The sequence below is a fragment of the Sebastes umbrosus genome, chromosome 6 (genome assembly GCF_015220745.1).
Source record: "Sebastes umbrosus isolate fSebUmb1 chromosome 6, fSebUmb1.pri, whole genome shotgun sequence".
NCBI lineage: Eukaryota > Metazoa > Chordata > Actinopteri > Perciformes > Sebastidae > Sebastes > Sebastes umbrosus.
The window spans coordinates 16312888-16330387 of NC_051274.1; the positions used below are offsets into that span (position 1 = coordinate 16312888).

Here is a 17500-nt window from a genome sequence, read left to right on the forward strand (position 1 = left end):
GGGAGAGTATGATTCTCCTCAGCCATAAGCTGTTATTGGAAAACATCCTGTGCCTTGGATACCCCGGGGGTCCTTGACTCTTCCTCCTCTATTTAAAAGCTGTCAGAGGTCAGGCGAGGACTGAGAAGCCTGAGCTCCACCGTCCCCATGACTACAGAACCACAAGGCCAGATCTGATAGTCAATATCAGCACAAGTGTTGATCAGATTAGGTAATGACAACACACGGATTAAAGGCCTGTGTTCACTAACACAATGCAATTCTAGACATCTCACGCTGGAGGTGGGCCAGTAAGTTCCTGACAAGATCAAATCAGATGTATCACTTACAAGACATAATGACTGACCACTAAGTCTTGGTTTTTGGCGGGAACCAGCTGTGACTTACCAGCCATAGAAACACTCTATAATGCTCAAAGCAGCTTTAAATCTATATATTCCTAATAATAATGGATTAAATGACAATAATGTGAAATAAAGTGCTTTAATGACTCACAGAATTACAGTATCACCCGACTCAGCTGCTCCCCAGGTGTGAAAGCCAACTGGTGGACTGCTAGTTTAAGGGAGTAACGTTTGCCGTCAGGGAGCAGTTGTGAAAGTGCAGGCTTTTTTCAATGCCGCCGGTCTCCTCCGAAATCTGTAAATGCCCGCAGCATGCGCCATAAAGCAGGACGGCAGGCGAGAGGGTCCTTAAAATATGGACAATAGTAGGCGATGGGGTTAGGCGATGGTGATGGCCGGGGTTTGTTATTTTATGAACTAATTTAATGGTCCGCCTCCAAAGAACGAGAGCCGGTCAGATGCTCAGCGGGCAGAGAGAGAGAGAAAGATAGCGGGGGGATACAACATGTGGATCCGGCATATTTTCACATCTAACTCTGTGAAATAAGGGGTTTATTTCGACCAAATCAGAGTTGGTGATTGTTGGAAAGACTAACAACGACAGTTTTGGTGAGTTTTATTTATGCCAAGTTTGAATGAAGTGTTTCACGATGCTCCGCCGCTAGAACAGCTGCCCAGCACCAGCAACCAGACACAGGTAGCAACTTGCTGGTGAACATAGTGGAGCATTCAACAACTAAAGAGCCAAATATTCTTCTCAGGAGTCAGTGAAGTACAAAACACAGCATAAAGGAGAGTAAATATTGGACTTCCATTCATCACGTGGCCAAGCACACAACTCCAAACGTCTGCTTGTGTTTCCCCGTATATATCTGGATGTGTAAATGGGCCCCTGTCATTGCAGAAATTAACACCTTTTCATCCAGTGTTACCAGTTAGTGTATCATTGGAGAAAATCTATGCTCTCATGACTTTAATGGGATATTTATACTATTTATAACATGGCTATATGGAAATAAATAGTGTTTTGAAGTAAAGCTCCCAGTTAACAGTCAATATGTAAACAATAAACATGACCAAAACATGGAGACTGCATGAGTATATCTTTGTAATTGTATTTTGTATTAATTTTCATCAAAGTTATAGTTGCAGTTGTAGTCCATGAGTAGTAGAATACATTCTGTTGCATCTTTGGGATCTTGGTTTTAATGGGGATATTGACATTGAAATTAAGATTTTATACTAGGCGAGGATGCAAATCTTATTTTCATATTCCTTAGCTCCTTACCTTTCAAAGGAGACCACATACTGTGTATGCATATACATCTTATGGTTGAGGAGCTAGTCCTGATTAATTTTGGGTAGTTATTTTAGGTGTTTTTTTTTTTTTTCAAGGAATAGGGCTAGGGTACAGGGGGTTAAACTTTTATTCACTTTACCTACTTATTCCAGTTCATGGTTGTGGGTAGCTGCATACACTTGATACACAAGGCCAGAAGGCAGCAAACCTCCTCATAAGACATCACTTTATTCTAATGCTAAGCCCGATACACAGACAAACACTCTCACACACACAAGTCAGATATGTAAACAGAGATTTTAAAAACATTTTAGATGGATTTCAGAGACTATTTTGAGCTACACTGCTATTGCTTTGAGTCTTGAGTTAATCATAGCCCATAATATAATGCACTTTATATGTGTCTGTAAGCAAATGATGAAAATGAAATCAATGCAAAACCCTCTCTGATGCCAGCAAGGTTAGTGTGAATGATTTAACATGTCTGCATTTTTCAAATAGTTTAACTTTATTTGAGTATTTAAATTTTGAGAGCTGGCACTTCAAAAACAATTTAAACCCAGAAGCTTTCAGCTGGAATTTCTTTGTAGTGTGCATGGGCAGAAAAAAAAAAGAAGAGATGGCACAAAGTCAGTAATAGAATCATAGAGAGAATTAGGGAGGCGGAGTGGGACGTTGGCCAACAGAGGATCTATCAGTGCTAGTGGGTGTAAGGATGAGTGTGTTGTTCTGGCTCAGAATAGGTTGGCCTTCATTCTCACACTTTTGTGGCTTAGGCTACTTCAAGTGATTCACTGGTCAGTATGGTGTGACTGAGCTTCAGCGTTAAACAACAGTGTGCTAAAGGTCAAGTGACTGGCTATTCTACTTCAATTTCCAGCAAGTCGACTAATGGGAAGATCCTGAGGAGTCATGAACAGACAGACGAACAGTTCGAGAGCTAGACAGGGCCAGAGGTCAGAAATACGCTACACATCAGTACAAACATGTATGCGGCGCGAGCGGGAGCAGAAAGCATGGCACTGAAACAAAATGTGATGTTTCATTATGGAAATGGCGCTTTGTGGTGTGCTCTGTTGAATAATAACTTCCAGATGTCTGGGTAGCCAGGGGCTGGCTGATATCAAAGCGTGCAGGGTTTTGGGGAGGCAGTGGCATGGAGGGGAAGAGCTGGGACCACCGCCAGCTGGCGAAGGCACCAGTGCTGGGGGGCCGCATCCATTTCACACTCAGTGACTCCTGTTCACATAGCGTCAGTGTGCGTAAGCGTGTGTGTCGGGGTATGTGTGCGAGAATGTTATTTGTTTGCTTTTTTTTTTTTTAAAGATTATGTCAGATCAAGTGTGAATTATGCAAATGTTGCGTAAAATTTGAATCGCTGTGTATGGTCCATGTGTGGTTGTGTCTTTGTTTGGGGCGTAAAGTGTCTTATGATTGGAGCTGATTGTTTTTTTCTGAGCTATGTGCAGGGTTTTCATGCCAGAGTGTACGCCGTCCTGTGTGCTGGATCGAGGGAAGAAACACATCCTTAAAATCTCTGTGAAGCAGTCCTTAAAACGTCTGATAGCTTCTTTAAATGTATACCTGTTTTCATTCCAAAAAATATTTTTTTCACTCACTTGATAGCTCTATTTCTCAGTTTAGATGGAACAAAAAAAAATCCCCAGAATTCAAAAAACTTTTTATTTTACTTCTGGGCTGCAAAAATTCAAACTATATTGCACTGGTGTTGAATTAACAATCAACCCCCGCCATGGCTGCAGATTGAGGACGCCTCGTGCGTTTTTTCCTTTCTAATGTCTCTCTTGTCCCTCCCCCTGGCATTATTCTCATAGACATACTCGAATAATATTATAGTTAAAAACTGCATCAAGATCTGGACTCAACTTAAACGTCACTTTGGATTCCAGACGATACCTCTTCCATCCTCTGCACGCTCCAATCCCCTGTTCCCTCCCTCTATTACTGTTTGCAACCTGGGAAGACCATGGGATTGTCTCTGTAAAGCATCTTTACACTAATGGAACATTAGCATCCTTTGATCAGTTGACTCGTGTATTCAATTTGCCGAGGTCCCACATCTACAGATATTTACAAATCTGAGACTTTATTCGTATGCACTTCCCCAGTTTTCCCTGCTATCCCTCCTTCCACCTGGTTCACAGCATTTTTATGCCTCCGCGCCAGCGATAGACTTGGAGGGAATTTCTTCAAATTTGGTACAAATGTCCGCTTGGACTCGAGGATGACCTGATTAGAATGTGGTGGTCAAAGGTCAATTTCAGTGTGACCTCACAAGACACGTTTTTGGACATAACTCAATAATTCATATCATATGCTAATTATGACGATCTAATATGATAAAATGATTACATTTTGGACAGATGGATGAAAACTGCAACTTGACTGGTTCACTGAGGCATACAACCGCGAGTAATTCTAGTTAATATTAATCCTTACCTCAAGGGTACCATTTCAAAGCTGTACAACAGTCCCTTCACATGCCAACCTTCAGCCTCTGACAATCTACGCACTATTTGGTCCGAGGATCTCAATATAGAGAGAGAGAGACTGATGTCTGTTTTGAAACATGTCCACACATCATCTATTTGTTCTTCTTTGCAGGGGTTTTAAAGTCGAAGTAGTTCACAGAGTCCACTGATCTGAAAGCAAACTACCTCGCATCTATCCGGGCAATGATCCAAATTGTGATAAATGTCACCTAGGACCAGCTAATCTCACCCACATGTTTTTGACTTGTTCTGCCCTATCTCTATTCTGTCTTTGACTCACTCTCAGCCGTGACATCTGCTACCACCCACCCCTCACCTTCAGGTGGCCTGTTTTGTTTCCTACCCACTGACCATTCACTGCCATCTTATTTTGTTGAGCTTTTCTCACATTGCTAGTGAGGCGTGTTATTCTGATGCACTGAAAGAGTCCTCATCCCCCCTTTCATACCCTTTGGATAAGGGATGACCTATCTTTTGTGAAATTAGAGAAAATTAAAAACTCCATTCGTGGCTCTAAAATTGTCTAAATTGGTTACCCTTCTTAGATTATGTTAGGTCCCTCAAGCTCAATGTTTTCCCCATTGTCTGAGCGACCCCCTGTACTGCACCAACATCCTGCACCTCCTGGTCGAATCCTGACTTCCCCATGTTAGTAGCACACAGTATGAATGTTATAGTCTCCAAAGTGTTTTGTATATTGGATGTTTCTTTATGTTTTTGTTTTTTTAATGGTTTGCTCTATTCATTTCTTTATTATATTTTATTTATTTTCTTGTGGTTGTATCCTTGATACTACCCTCTTGTCTTAGTATCATCACTACCTCTGCCAATGTCCCATTGCACAGAATGTTTTCTTTTATCTCACCAATGCTCTCATACATGCAGAGGTTTATGTATGTATAACTCCTGATAGTTTGCTGCTTCTCCTTATCCTTCAACTTTCATAATAGCTTGAATAAATGTGCTGACATCTCCGCTTAACCTGTTTTTTTAATCAATTTCATCACCTTCCTGTACTTTCTCCCTTTCTGTGTGAGTATGAATAAGAAGGAGTGAATCAGAGCTGCAGGGTTTTGATCAGAATTACACCTTGGCTAGAGAAAAGCCCGCTTAAGCCTTTTGCAGCAGTGATGGGCACAGCCCTTTCTCTAACTCTCTGTCTCTTTCTCTGTTTTTTTTTATTCTCTCTATCTTTTTCTTTCTACATCTATCCTCGGGGAACTCACTAGTACCTGTTAGCACGTGTAGATAAAAGGATCTGGAGCATGACTTATTTAGGCAAGGGGAGGGGAGGGGGGCCACATCTGCTTTTGACTACCCTTCTCCTCATCCCCCTCATTCCATCCCAAACATGTTTCGCCCCACCTCTGCCTCCCCACACTGCACTGGTGGGATGTGGGGCAATGATCCCCTGCAGTCAACCCCACAAAGCCTCCCTCTCTCTGAAGAAAAAGAATACATTTGTCCAGATCCAGCTCACATCTGTCTCATCCCGCTCTGCTGACAAACCCTGTTTGTGCACACAGGCATGTTGCGCTTGGCAGACGTTGGTCTGGTCTCCTGAATATGGACCGAATGCAAAGGATCATGTGCATGTTTCAGTGAACTTGTCACACAGTACAGCGAACATGCAATATGGTAACATGTGTGTTTGGATGGCTATAGTCTGTCTCTTATACGGACTGCCAACACAGTACAAGAGGAGGAGGCTAGAGTAGTGGTGCTTTTTGGGCCGTGAGCATGAGAGCAAGCTGCTCAGGCTTGTGAGTGTGATCAAGTTTTCGTCTGTTTCAGGGGTTTTAACTCCCTTAAGCCACTTTCATACTGCACAAAAAACCCACTAACATCCCAAATGGAACAGTGACTAGCTGGTTGAACATAGAAGTGCATTTAGCAACTAAAGGGCCAGATATTTCCCTCAGGTGTTGGTGGAGACCAAAGCAGAGCTAAAAGGGGATTGAATGCTGCATTCATGAAGTGCGCATAGACATGACAGAATGCATGCTCTGGTTGCTTCATGTATACTCAACGTGTAAATAGTAGGGCTGTCAATCGCTTAAAAGATTTAATTGCGATTAATCGCAAATTAATGACACATTTTTTTATGTTCATAAGGAGATTTGTCAAGTATTTAATGCTCTTATCAACAAGGGAGTGGGTAAATATGCTTGCTTTGTGCAAACGTATGTATATATTTATTATTGGAAATTAATTAAAAACACAAAACAATTATAAATATTGTCCAGAAACCCTCACAGGTACTGCATTTAGCATAAAAAATATGCTCAAATCATAACATGGCAAACTGCAGCCCAACAGGCAACAACAGCTGTCAGCGTGTCAGTATGCTGACTTGACTATGACTTGCCCAAAATTGCATGTGATTATCATAAAGTGGGCATGTCTTTAAAGGGGAGACTCGGGGGTACCCATAGAACCCATTTCCATTCACATATCTTGAGGTCAGAGGTCAAGGGACCCCTTTGAAGGTGACCATTATTCCTCACCAAAATTTAGGGTGAGTTTCGAGCGTTATTTAGCCTCCTTCACGACAAGCTAGTATGACATGGCTGGTACCGATGGATTCTTTAGGTTTTTTAGTTTCATATGAAACCTGTATATTCACTCTAGCCTCAAAACTGATGCAAGTTGCGTTAATGTGTTAAAGAAATTAGTGGCGTTAAAACAAATTCGCGTTACAAATGACAAATGCGTGATAGCCCTTGTTAATAGATAACTTATCACCTTAAAAGGTAATAATATATCATTGTTGTTCACAGCTTGTTTTTGCTGCGCCCAAGAGGCTAAAAAAATTATAATATTTCAAATTACAAAAACATTTGAGAGTCAAAATTTTGTAGGCATGAAGGCCACTACACACCGGCAGGGTTTTTTTTTTGTGCAGTTAATTCGCATGTCAATATATTTTATTATTTAAGTGTTGTTTTTGTCATGAATACTTTCACAAAGAACGTGAATATTACGCAGTGAAAAGGTGTGCTTTCTTTTTGCTTTTTTTCAGAACAAAGTCAACAAATCAATTTTCTGTTTTTGTGGAACTGGTTTAGTTGCGCCTATATTTATGAAACAACACGGAGACTCCGCAGTCCGAAGCAAGACGGGAAACTCTATAACTCCTTTCAAGCATGACAAAGGCAGCGCAGACCAGATCCACTTCTTCCATTCTTACCATTCACAATTAAAGCCCTAGACTTACAGTATAATATTCGCAGGCAAGTATTCGTTTATTCGTCATGCCCCTAGTGTGTAAAGGCTTTTAGAATCAAGATTTTTCCACCTGTAATGCCCAGATAGAGCAGCAAATCCTGTCTTTCTTTCAGCTTAATACCTCGTTCCTTTACCTGTGTAACCACCTCTCCTTCTGTACTGTTGCTGAGAGTGCCCTGGATTGCATAGTACATGATGTCTGAAATGTAGCGCCTGGTTGATGAAACTAAACATGACACCTTAGCCCATATCCCTCCCCACCCCACACCCCTACCCACCCACACAAACACGTACGCACCATATGCCAGGTTGCTTGACACATTTCCTTTAAAGCAGCCTTAAAAGCTTTTCTCCTGGGCGTCCATCTAATGAAGTCAGCCTTGAAAGCATTGTTTCTGCTGGCAGATACAAGCCAAACCTCTGAGGGACGTTGACCAGGCGAGAACAAACAGAGAGAGATAAAGAGAAAACACTTTTTATAGACTGCATTGTACAGGACCCCGAAACTTTCAATATGTGCCAGAAGCCATTTGCCATCTTCCAACACTGTAGCCTGCTCCTGTGTTGTATTTTATTTTTATTCTCAAATGTCAACTGCTGGGGGAGGAACTGTAAGGCTACATATTGCACAGAAGTAATATAAAAATGAAAAAAAATGGAAGAGGTATTAAAAACACCACCCTCTTATTATGTAAATGTATGGTGATTGAACCTCTTTCTCTTATGCTCCCGAATTCATGAGACCAGATTTTTCTTACACTCTTGACATGAACACCCTCCCACCCACATACACACACACACACACACATACGGTATATTCCTCACTCTCTGCCTGCACTGTTTTCTTTACTGTAATGAAAATGAACAGTTTTCTCTATCATCTCTGGAGAGTGGTTTCCAATTGTTTATTTTTTTCCCCCGTACCCCGTCTTGCATCACCACCTATTCTCTTTCTGTAACACAGTACTGTTGGTGTGCACAGTTACATCAGGGCTGCTAGAGTCTTCAGTTTGGGCGCTACCCTTATCCAGCATTTCATTAAAAAAAAACAAGTAGTTTACTCGCAGTTAAATTTAACTATAAATCATTTCCCGGCTTTAACGTAAGACCCACAACTAGACGCATAATGAAATACATGGGCTACACACTCCCTTGGCCAACAAGGAAAGAAGCCTTAAGGCTAAACAGATGTCTCGCCTAATCACTATATTTGTGATTACTAAAGTTTTACTGGCAAAGATGAAAATAAAAAGATGCAAACAGCAGACCCAGCAGGCTCGACTGCATCTCATTTCTTCATAGCCTTACCCATAAATTAATATCTATTAATATCTTTACCTGTTAGACACTTTTTTTTACCTGCGGGGATCCCATTAGGTGCACATTTTATTTAAAGCTGGTTTGATGCCCTTTTTAACTGTTTTTACATTGTATTCTCATATTTCATATGCAGTTTCATACACTCTTAATGTGTCTAAATGTTTGAGTTTTGCTTTTACAGTCCTGTGTTCACAGCATAGACTGTACATAAGAACGTAGTCACTGTAAGTTAGCCATTTTGGCCAGCATGAACCAGAAGTGACACAAGTGGGTGGAGCTAAGCACAACTGAACGCTGAATACGATATTTTTAGGCGACCAAAAAGGTTATAATTAACTTTCATGAACTGAAAACACACTGTGAAAGGGTTAAAGTTGTAAGACCGAAACACAGACAACTCTCAGACTGGACAGCTCCATGGTAGCGACCTGTCAATCACAAGGTAGCCACGCCCTAAACCATACCCTGCTTTATGGTCTATTTGACTCTAAATGGGACCATAATTTACTAAATGAACATCATGCTGTATTGAAGAAGACTTGAAACTAGTGTTTGAGACCATAAACTCATGTTTACAATGTTTACTGAGGTAATAAATCAAGTGAGAAGTAGACTCATTTTCTCATAGACTTCTATACAATCAGACTTTTTTTTGCAACCAGAGGAGTCGCCCTCTGCTGGCTACTAGAAAGAATGCAAGTTTAAGGCACTTCCGTGTTGGCTTCACTTCACAGAGCCAGAGGTATAGCCCACTGGTTCACAGAGCAACCATGCGCAACAGCTGCTATCATCGGACCACCCTTTATAAATAAAGGTTGAATGAATGACATTTGTTGGGGCATGGTGTTAGGAGTCTTTGGTAGGTGAAGCTCCTGTGCTGCTGTTTTACCTGCTGGTGCACCATCGGCCTGACGCAGCTCAGTGTTCGAGGAATCACCATTATTGAGACAAGCTGTCAAGACCCGCTGACTGGGAGGAGAGACTGAGAAAAACAATAACACTGCAAGAGAAGGGCAGGGGGGGAGCACAGGAGCAAGGGATAGCTCAGGGGAACGTGATTGAGACAGAGAGCGCAACTGAGGCAGAGCTTCAGCGATGATGTTCTTGACTGCATTCTTGACATGTGTGCGTTGGCTTGTAACCCTGAGATATGTTGGTAAATTTACTGTAGAACAACTCTCCAGATTGCCAATTTAATCTGACCTTTAGATCACTTATATACAGCTCGCTTACTAGGGCCCCTGAGACACCAAGCATGTGGTGGTTAAGCCTTGAGATAGTGGAGCCTGTGTACAGTAACCTTGACATAGACACACTGATATGTGTAATGTACTTGCATTTCGAAGCAAATTGATTATCTACGCTCCGGTGCCTTAACTAGCCCTGTGGTGCACAATTAAAGGTCTCTTACTGTATTTTCAATGACTTGTGATTGCTTCTATCCACTCTGGAAGCATTTGTGAGGGAGCAGAATCTCTGCAGTTCACCTTCATGTGTTTTGCAGCATTTCCACATGAGGGCATTAATTTAGATGGGTGATATGTCTTATAGCTTCAGCATTTGATGTAGATCTTCTGACTCACGGGTGAGTTAATGCTCATGAGGATATTGGAAATGGGCTCCTTTCAAGTTCCTTATTTGAGCATCCTTCAAAAAGACAGGTTTGTGGTGGTCATTTCTCTCTGCCTGCAGGGAGCCTGTGAGGGAAATGTATGATGGGAGAATACTGTATGAGTTAATAGGCTTTTTATACCCGGTGTTGACAAAGTGAATAGTTTATGGTCTCTTCCACATATATGCACACGCACTTACAAACCCTCAGGACAGGATTCATAGAGACTTAATATGTGTGTGCTGATGCATGAATGAAATGAACTAAGATGTTTAACAGACATCATTTAATACATTGTTTGTGTTGCTTATATGAAACACTACAGATATTGTATTTTATGCTTTTGGAAATATCACAGTTAACAACTTACATGAGCAAACAGTCAAAGTGGTAAATAGGAAAGGAATTGTGTAGATTAGTAAAACAGATGATATGTTTATGTCTGGTTTGCTAAGAGAGCATGTAAGCTTGTAATTTCCATTTAGTTTATGTTTTCTCACTGTAATGAATTCCCTAATTGCCGTGTAGCTTCAACTAATATGGTAAAATAATTAAAACATCAATTATATGCCTTTTGTTCAGCTCTCGGGCCAATTTTGAAAATCTCCTATTCTTCTATTCAGCGTCATTGCACACAATAAATAGTCTATTTAATACATACATTCATTTAAAGTCTGCTTTTGTTACAGCATCCTTTTTTTTTTTTTCTTTTTCTGTCTTCCTTTTTTGTTGTTATTATTTCAGGCTTTTTTTTTTATGGGGATTTATTAGGAGTTTATCATCCGACTTTATGAGAGCCAAAACGTGGATAAAGAGAAAGAAGTCAACTAAATCCAAACACATAGTACAAGATGCAATATCTTCTTTTTTTTCCTTAAGAATATGATGGGTTATTGAAAAACATCTGCTGGTTATCTGCTCGTGCTCAAAATTCAGAGCAAGTTTGATGCATCATGATGTGGCATTTGACAAATTAAATTTGCAGTTGTTCGTCAAAGAATTCAGCCATGTGATGATTCCAGTGGATTTTCCTTTATGAAGGTGTCACAAAGGCCCAGCATCGTATTTCTAAAACTTTAAAGTGTTCACACTTGATGTACCTGCCACATTTTGCTCTGATAGTATACTATACACTGCTGTACATCCAGAGTGTCTGAGGAGTATTAGAGCATGGAGGTGTGAGAATGATCCTTGTTCTGTTTGCCAAGCTTCATAATCGCCAATTAGAAGAAGAAGGACTAACTGCTAGCGAACAAGTGATTTATTGAGTCAGTGATTGAGCCATCGAGTGAGCGAGTGAATGAACGCATGAAAGTGTGAATTAGTGTGTGAGTGGATCCATAGTACTTTGTTTCCATAGCAACATCACACATTCTCTTTAGTTATAGTGATGACAGAATTACTGTGGGTTACAGACACAAATAATAGATGCACACGTAGCACCACAGTGTCAAAAGGAAGACTCTCAGGATGGAGACTATTGTTATAACACTATTACTTGTACTTAGAGCAATACTTTTGGACAACAACCTGTGCCATCTGAAATGATGATGGTTGAGGTTTTTCTATGTTGTCAAAACCACCTGATTCAACTGTTATCAGGCTATTAAATAAGCGTTATCAGTCGCTATAAGCACCATACATGTGTATCATTAGGGGCCTACTACGTTGTCAAAGTGAAACTTAAAAGCAACACGTTCTAACATGTTGTAAAACTGAATGAAACGTCATGTTTTGAACACAAACAGAAAGGCTTCTTCTTTTCCAACCTGCCACTAAGGCAACCATAGAAACCACACCATGGAAAATGAGGCAGGAGCCAATTTTACTGGTATCTGAGTTCCCTGAATTATGCACCTCTACACCAGCAGTGAACAAACAACACAAAAGACAGTCTTGAGCATCCTTATCCTGTGTTTATGATAGTAGTTAGTTAAACCTACCATCTGGAACAACTTATTCACTAACACAGTGGCAAAGGAATTCGCAGGATTTAAAGGTCCCATATCATGCTAATTTTCAGGTTCATACTTGTATTTTGTGTTTTTACTAGAACATGTTTTCATGCTGTAATGTTAAAAAAAAACTTTATTTTAGAATGTTTACGTTTAAAATTGTGTCTACATATTGTATATTTGTGATATCACAAATGGGCAGAAATCCTAACAGCTTGTTTCAAATGCAGAGTTTCTGAATACGGGCTGTGTGTATTTCCCTGTGGATTGACTGTTTCGATACTTTCACAGTATTTATATAGGACTTAAGCCTGCTTTATAATAAAAAAACATGAAAATCGCACTTTTTTATAATATGGGACCTTTAACAGGTTACAACGATTTTAAACATATCTGTTTAACCTGATTAACAATACTGAAATGTTTTTCTTGTTTGTCCCGTGAGTTTTTTCTTTGAGACAGAAACGACTCGGGCATCACATCAGTTACTGTTATCATTAACAGCACATCCAGCCTCCTAAATAAAGCCTTGTGTTTGTCTTAAAGGTCACAGAGGAAGAGGGGAAAGTCGCTGAGAGAAAAGAGAGGAAGGAGGCGTCCCAAGCACCACCTCCTGTCATCATGTTCTCAGGGTCCGGCCTGAACAGCTCCAAGGGTCTACGGCGGCAGAAGAGGGACTGGGTGATCCCACCAATCAACGTGGCGGAAAATTCTCGAGGCCCGTTCCCTCAGATGCTCGTCAGCGTAAGTGACAGATTTGATGTGCCGCGTCACTGATTTGTTCTGAGTTTACAGCTGGGATTTCTTGAGGGCGCTTTGCGGCTGATTGGGGGTGTGTGATGGACGGTGATAAAGAACACAAATACGTTAGCTGGGTTTGTTCTCCACATCCTCACAGATGATTATGTGGTGTAATTATAGCCACAAAATCTTAATGTATTTAAAGAGCCCTCACTGCCCTGAGAGGTTTTCCCCTCAGACGTAGGGCAGGCTCCAAAGCAGCTAAACTCTCCCACAGTGTGAGGTCCATTGGGTTCACAGTGAAACGAATGATTATTTCCCCTCCTTTCTTTTCCTTTATCAGGCCATTTCAGAAAGGTTGCCCGAAGTTCAGTACTATTTTTACAGCTCCTTTATAACAATACAATTTGTCACAGAATCTTTACTGAAGCCTTAACTCTGGCTCCCCTGTGAGATATAAGGAGAAAGTATGAAAAGCTGTTATTCCCCGGCCCCAAAGAGCAGGACAGTAGTTCATCCCCTCTGCCCCAGTAAGGACATGAGGGTTTAAACTTAGATGTATCAGAGGTAACGACACGAACAATAAACTGCATCCACGTCTTAAGAAGCAGGAATATAGAAATAGTAACACTTCAGCTGTTGGTGCCTAATCATTATTCAGTAAACCTGTCCTCATTTAGCATTCCAGATTTGAATGTGGCAACAACAACAGACTCCCATCACTGCAAATTAGATTCATGCAAAAACTGCTAGTTTTGATAAGTGCAAAATATAAACACAACATGGCGAGGGTTGGAGGTCGAGCCTGTACACGCCTGTCTGAGAGAAAGAGAAACATGAATAAATAAATGTTTGTGTAAATGTGTTGTTGTGCGAAAAGGCTCGAGCTGCCGAGTGCTTAAAATTCAGAGATTCTGTCACAACAGAACGCGCAGTTTGTCTCTCTCATAGCAAAGCTCTAGACTCTGAGCTCGCGGTGCGCGCTGTAATTCATCAAAAAGCATCATTCCAGGAGACCGCTGCTTCATTCCCGGCACCCCCTCTCCTTCTGTCTTTATCTGGGATATCTACAGTAGCCATCAGCTTCTCCTCACTGTTTACAAAACTCTCACAGTTTATCTCTTTTGGGTCTTAAATTGTGCAAAAGAGGCATTTCTTTCCCTTTGTTTCTGCTCTTTGTTTTTCTACCAGGTTTTATCCAATCCCCAGGGAAAAGCCTGGGGAGCTGCTTGAAGGAAACTTTTTTTTTTTTTCACAGCGAAACAAAAATATCAAGTCAAAGAGGGGAGAGTTTTGTAAGTCTTTGTTTTGGAGTTGGAGTGTGTCCCATCGGCCTGGCACAGTGTGGCCCTCTCATCTCCGCCCGCCGCGCCCCTTCAGTAGTGCTGCACCAGTCATAAACTGGTCAGACAATTCTGCTATTTGTTTCCGTGAGCTGGTCCGAACCAGAGAGAGACAGAGGGGGGGGGGACGGGGAAGGGAGAAAGAGAGAGAGAGGGTATCAAAGGAACATTTGGAAGTATAGTGTGCAGCCAAACACAATCCACTTTGTGCAGTAAATAAGTCCGTCAGGGGCTGGTGGATTGCTGAGAGTGGAGCGTTCAGAGCCGAGGAGAAGTGATGCGTGTTGATGCCTCCGCTGGGCTCTCGGGCTCCCGTCTCTCTCATTAATGATGACTGGAGGGCAGGCAGGGCCATACTGAGAACTAGAGATTTTAACAAGGAGACGGCTCTGGGGTGTGGATGGCATGGGAATGATTTTGCCATACTGATTGTTTATGCGTTTAGTCCACTTTTGTAACCTCTTTAGTCCTCTCTTGAGAATTTAGGCTTGTTTGCATCTCTTTCTATTTCTCTCAGTCAAAACTCACTCAAATAATCCAAGCAAAAATCGTTTTTTTTCCCTCTGACATTTAATGTGTTAATCACAATTTTCTTGTTTAATTTGGAATATGTTGCAACAGATCTTGCGGTCTTTCTGTCTCCTCTCCTGTCTCTCTCCGACTGTGCCATTACTCAGTGCTCTGTGTGCTGTGGCTGTGTGATGCCTCCCCTAATGGCCTGTGAAGTCAGTCCCTTTCCTAATGGGCTGTTCTGTCATCCAGCGCAGCACTGAGTGACATGCAGGCAGCGGCCTTCCCCACCATCCCGCCGCTTTTCTCCCTGCCCTGACCAAGTTGCCGTCAGTTGGACAGGCGGGGTGACAGCAGCCCTCACCTGTATCTCCGCAGGTCTGCAGCACTGTCACTTTGATCAGGCCGGCACAGGATCGGGCAGATGTCAGGACAGAGGCCCTTCTGACTGGCCTCTGAGCTCACAGCCTGACATGGCTCGAGGGAAATGTTGACTGCTTATAGGTAAAGTCTTGGCAGAACTGTACTCCCGCTGCTCTCTAAAGCCAAGATGGTGTCAGAGCTCAACGAGATGTTATTGACTGCTTTTTATTAATAGCAGCGCTGAAATAATTGCTTCACCCTTCCACTGTACATCAAGTAGTGCTCACATGCTGTAACTCTGTGGCATAATATTAGACCTTATCACCCTCTCTCGTGTCACAGAGTTGTACTGAATGTAGCCGGGTATTAGCATCACAGATTTCCCCTCGTTTTTGTCCCCCCAGATGATGGACAGCCGTGCTGTGCTTCCTTACAGCCAGAGGTGGGTAGAGTAGCCAAAAACTGTATAACCTGACCTGCCAGATGGTTTGTTACACAGAACCATCTGAGAAGCTGTCGTTGAAAGCTGCTTAGTAAAGGGCAGGCACTTTCAAAAAATACGTGGCAGGCGAGTGGATGAGCCATCTGTCAATCAAACTGTTGCCAAAGCCAATCAGGAGAAGAGCGAAAACATTGCCTTCAGTGCCGTTCTTCAGGAGCCGCCATTGTTGTTTAGAATGAACAGTCGCCTCTCTGTGTCGCATCACACACACCTAAACCACGCCCATAGCTGCCAGTAGCTCCTCACTGGATGCTGATTGGTCCGTGCTCTGGCCTGCCGGACACAAAACGCATTACTTGAAGCCTGATAAGATGGATTTTTTTGTGATATGCGATCCCGCAATTCTCGCGTGATCTCGTGACATCGCGATAATCCAGCTGCTGTGCATGATAAAAAAGCTGTACTCAAGTAGAAGTAAAAGTAGTCATCAAAAAACCTATTTGAGTGTCAAAAGTGTCCACCCAAAAAAAAGGACTTGAGTAGCGAGTAACTTCATAAATCAAAGAAAAAGGAGAAAATACAGGCCCTCTTTTTTTATTCATGAGGATATGGCTGACCTCATTTCCACCACAGATAGTCTTCCTCAGATGAAGGTAAAGAAATGAACATACACCTGTATTTATGGTCAGTTTATGATAAAATGCTGTGCCATCTATCTGCTAGAGATACACACGGTCAACATGACTAGTTAAATGGTTAATGGCTGCGGTATGATAACAGAGGGCCAGCAGACCTGTCATCAGCAGACCGCCAATGTGCATAAATGGATTAAACGGTGAATTAATAAAAGTAACCCGATGAATGTATCCAAATTTAACGGAGTAAAAGGAATAAGTAGTAGCAGGAGTAAAGTAATAAAAAAAAAAAATTCTCTAAAGATCTACTCAAGTAAAAGTAAAAAGTCTGCTTACAATAGATCGGTATGAGTGGTGCATAACTTTAAAAAAAAAAAAGACAAACTGAAAGTCTTTCAAAGAGAGCCTTGTTGAGGAAACAGAAACACAAGGCCGTGCTAGAGAAAACAAAGAGAGGGAAATATCCAGAAAGACTAAAACAAAGCGAGAGGGGGGAGTAATTTTTCACAATAAACGGGTGTTCTTTGTCGTTCTCTTTCTTCTGCGGCCAAACAGCCATCAATAGCATGTAAGGGACATTGATTTTTCACAGAGGCTTTTTGAAACCTTCCATTGATCCACACACTTCTCCTACGGCAAAGAGGCATCGATTTCTTCTGCTCGGGTAAATAAAGACTCAACGTAACACCCCCACACCACCACCACCCAACTCCCTTAACCCTCTATTAGAACAGCCGTCAGCAGAAAAATGGACAAAACCCCGATGAAACAACAATTTAGCCAAGGAGCAAGACGGGGTATAAATAAACAGTTGTCCAGTAAAATGCCTTTTTTATTGGACTGTTTGCTGACACTAGTTTGTGAGATAATAACGGGCGGAGTGAGAGACCGACGTTGTTTTGGCCAGTCAGAGTTGTTAGTGCAGGTGAGGAAATGGTACCACATTGAAAAGAGACGATTTTAAACACTGTATCTGACTATTAACACAGATAACACTTTAAATTTATAAGCATTACAATTTTAAAGAATTAGTTTGAAGTTTTGTGAAATATGCTTATCCGGTTAATCGCCCAGAGTTGGATGAGAAAATTGATGCCCCGTCATATCTGTCCATTAATATGAAGCTACAGCCAAAGACGACTAGCATTAGGAGTAAATACAGAAGTTTAGATACAGCGTAACTAACTAACTGAC

The 17500-nt window shown here is 41.6% G+C and overlaps 1 protein-coding gene across 1 annotated transcript in view; it reads left to right on the top strand.

Moving 5' to 3' along the window:
• The window catches only part of LOC119489326 (cadherin-4-like), a 276141-nt gene that overhangs the window by 195687 nt on the left and 62954 nt on the right, over positions 1-17500 (top strand). Inside the window, exon 5 of the mRNA XM_037771595.1 lies at positions 12819-13016. Within this exon, the coding sequence (XP_037627523.1) occupies positions 12819-13016 (198 nt within the window). The remainder of the gene's footprint in view (positions 1-12818; positions 13017-17500) is intronic.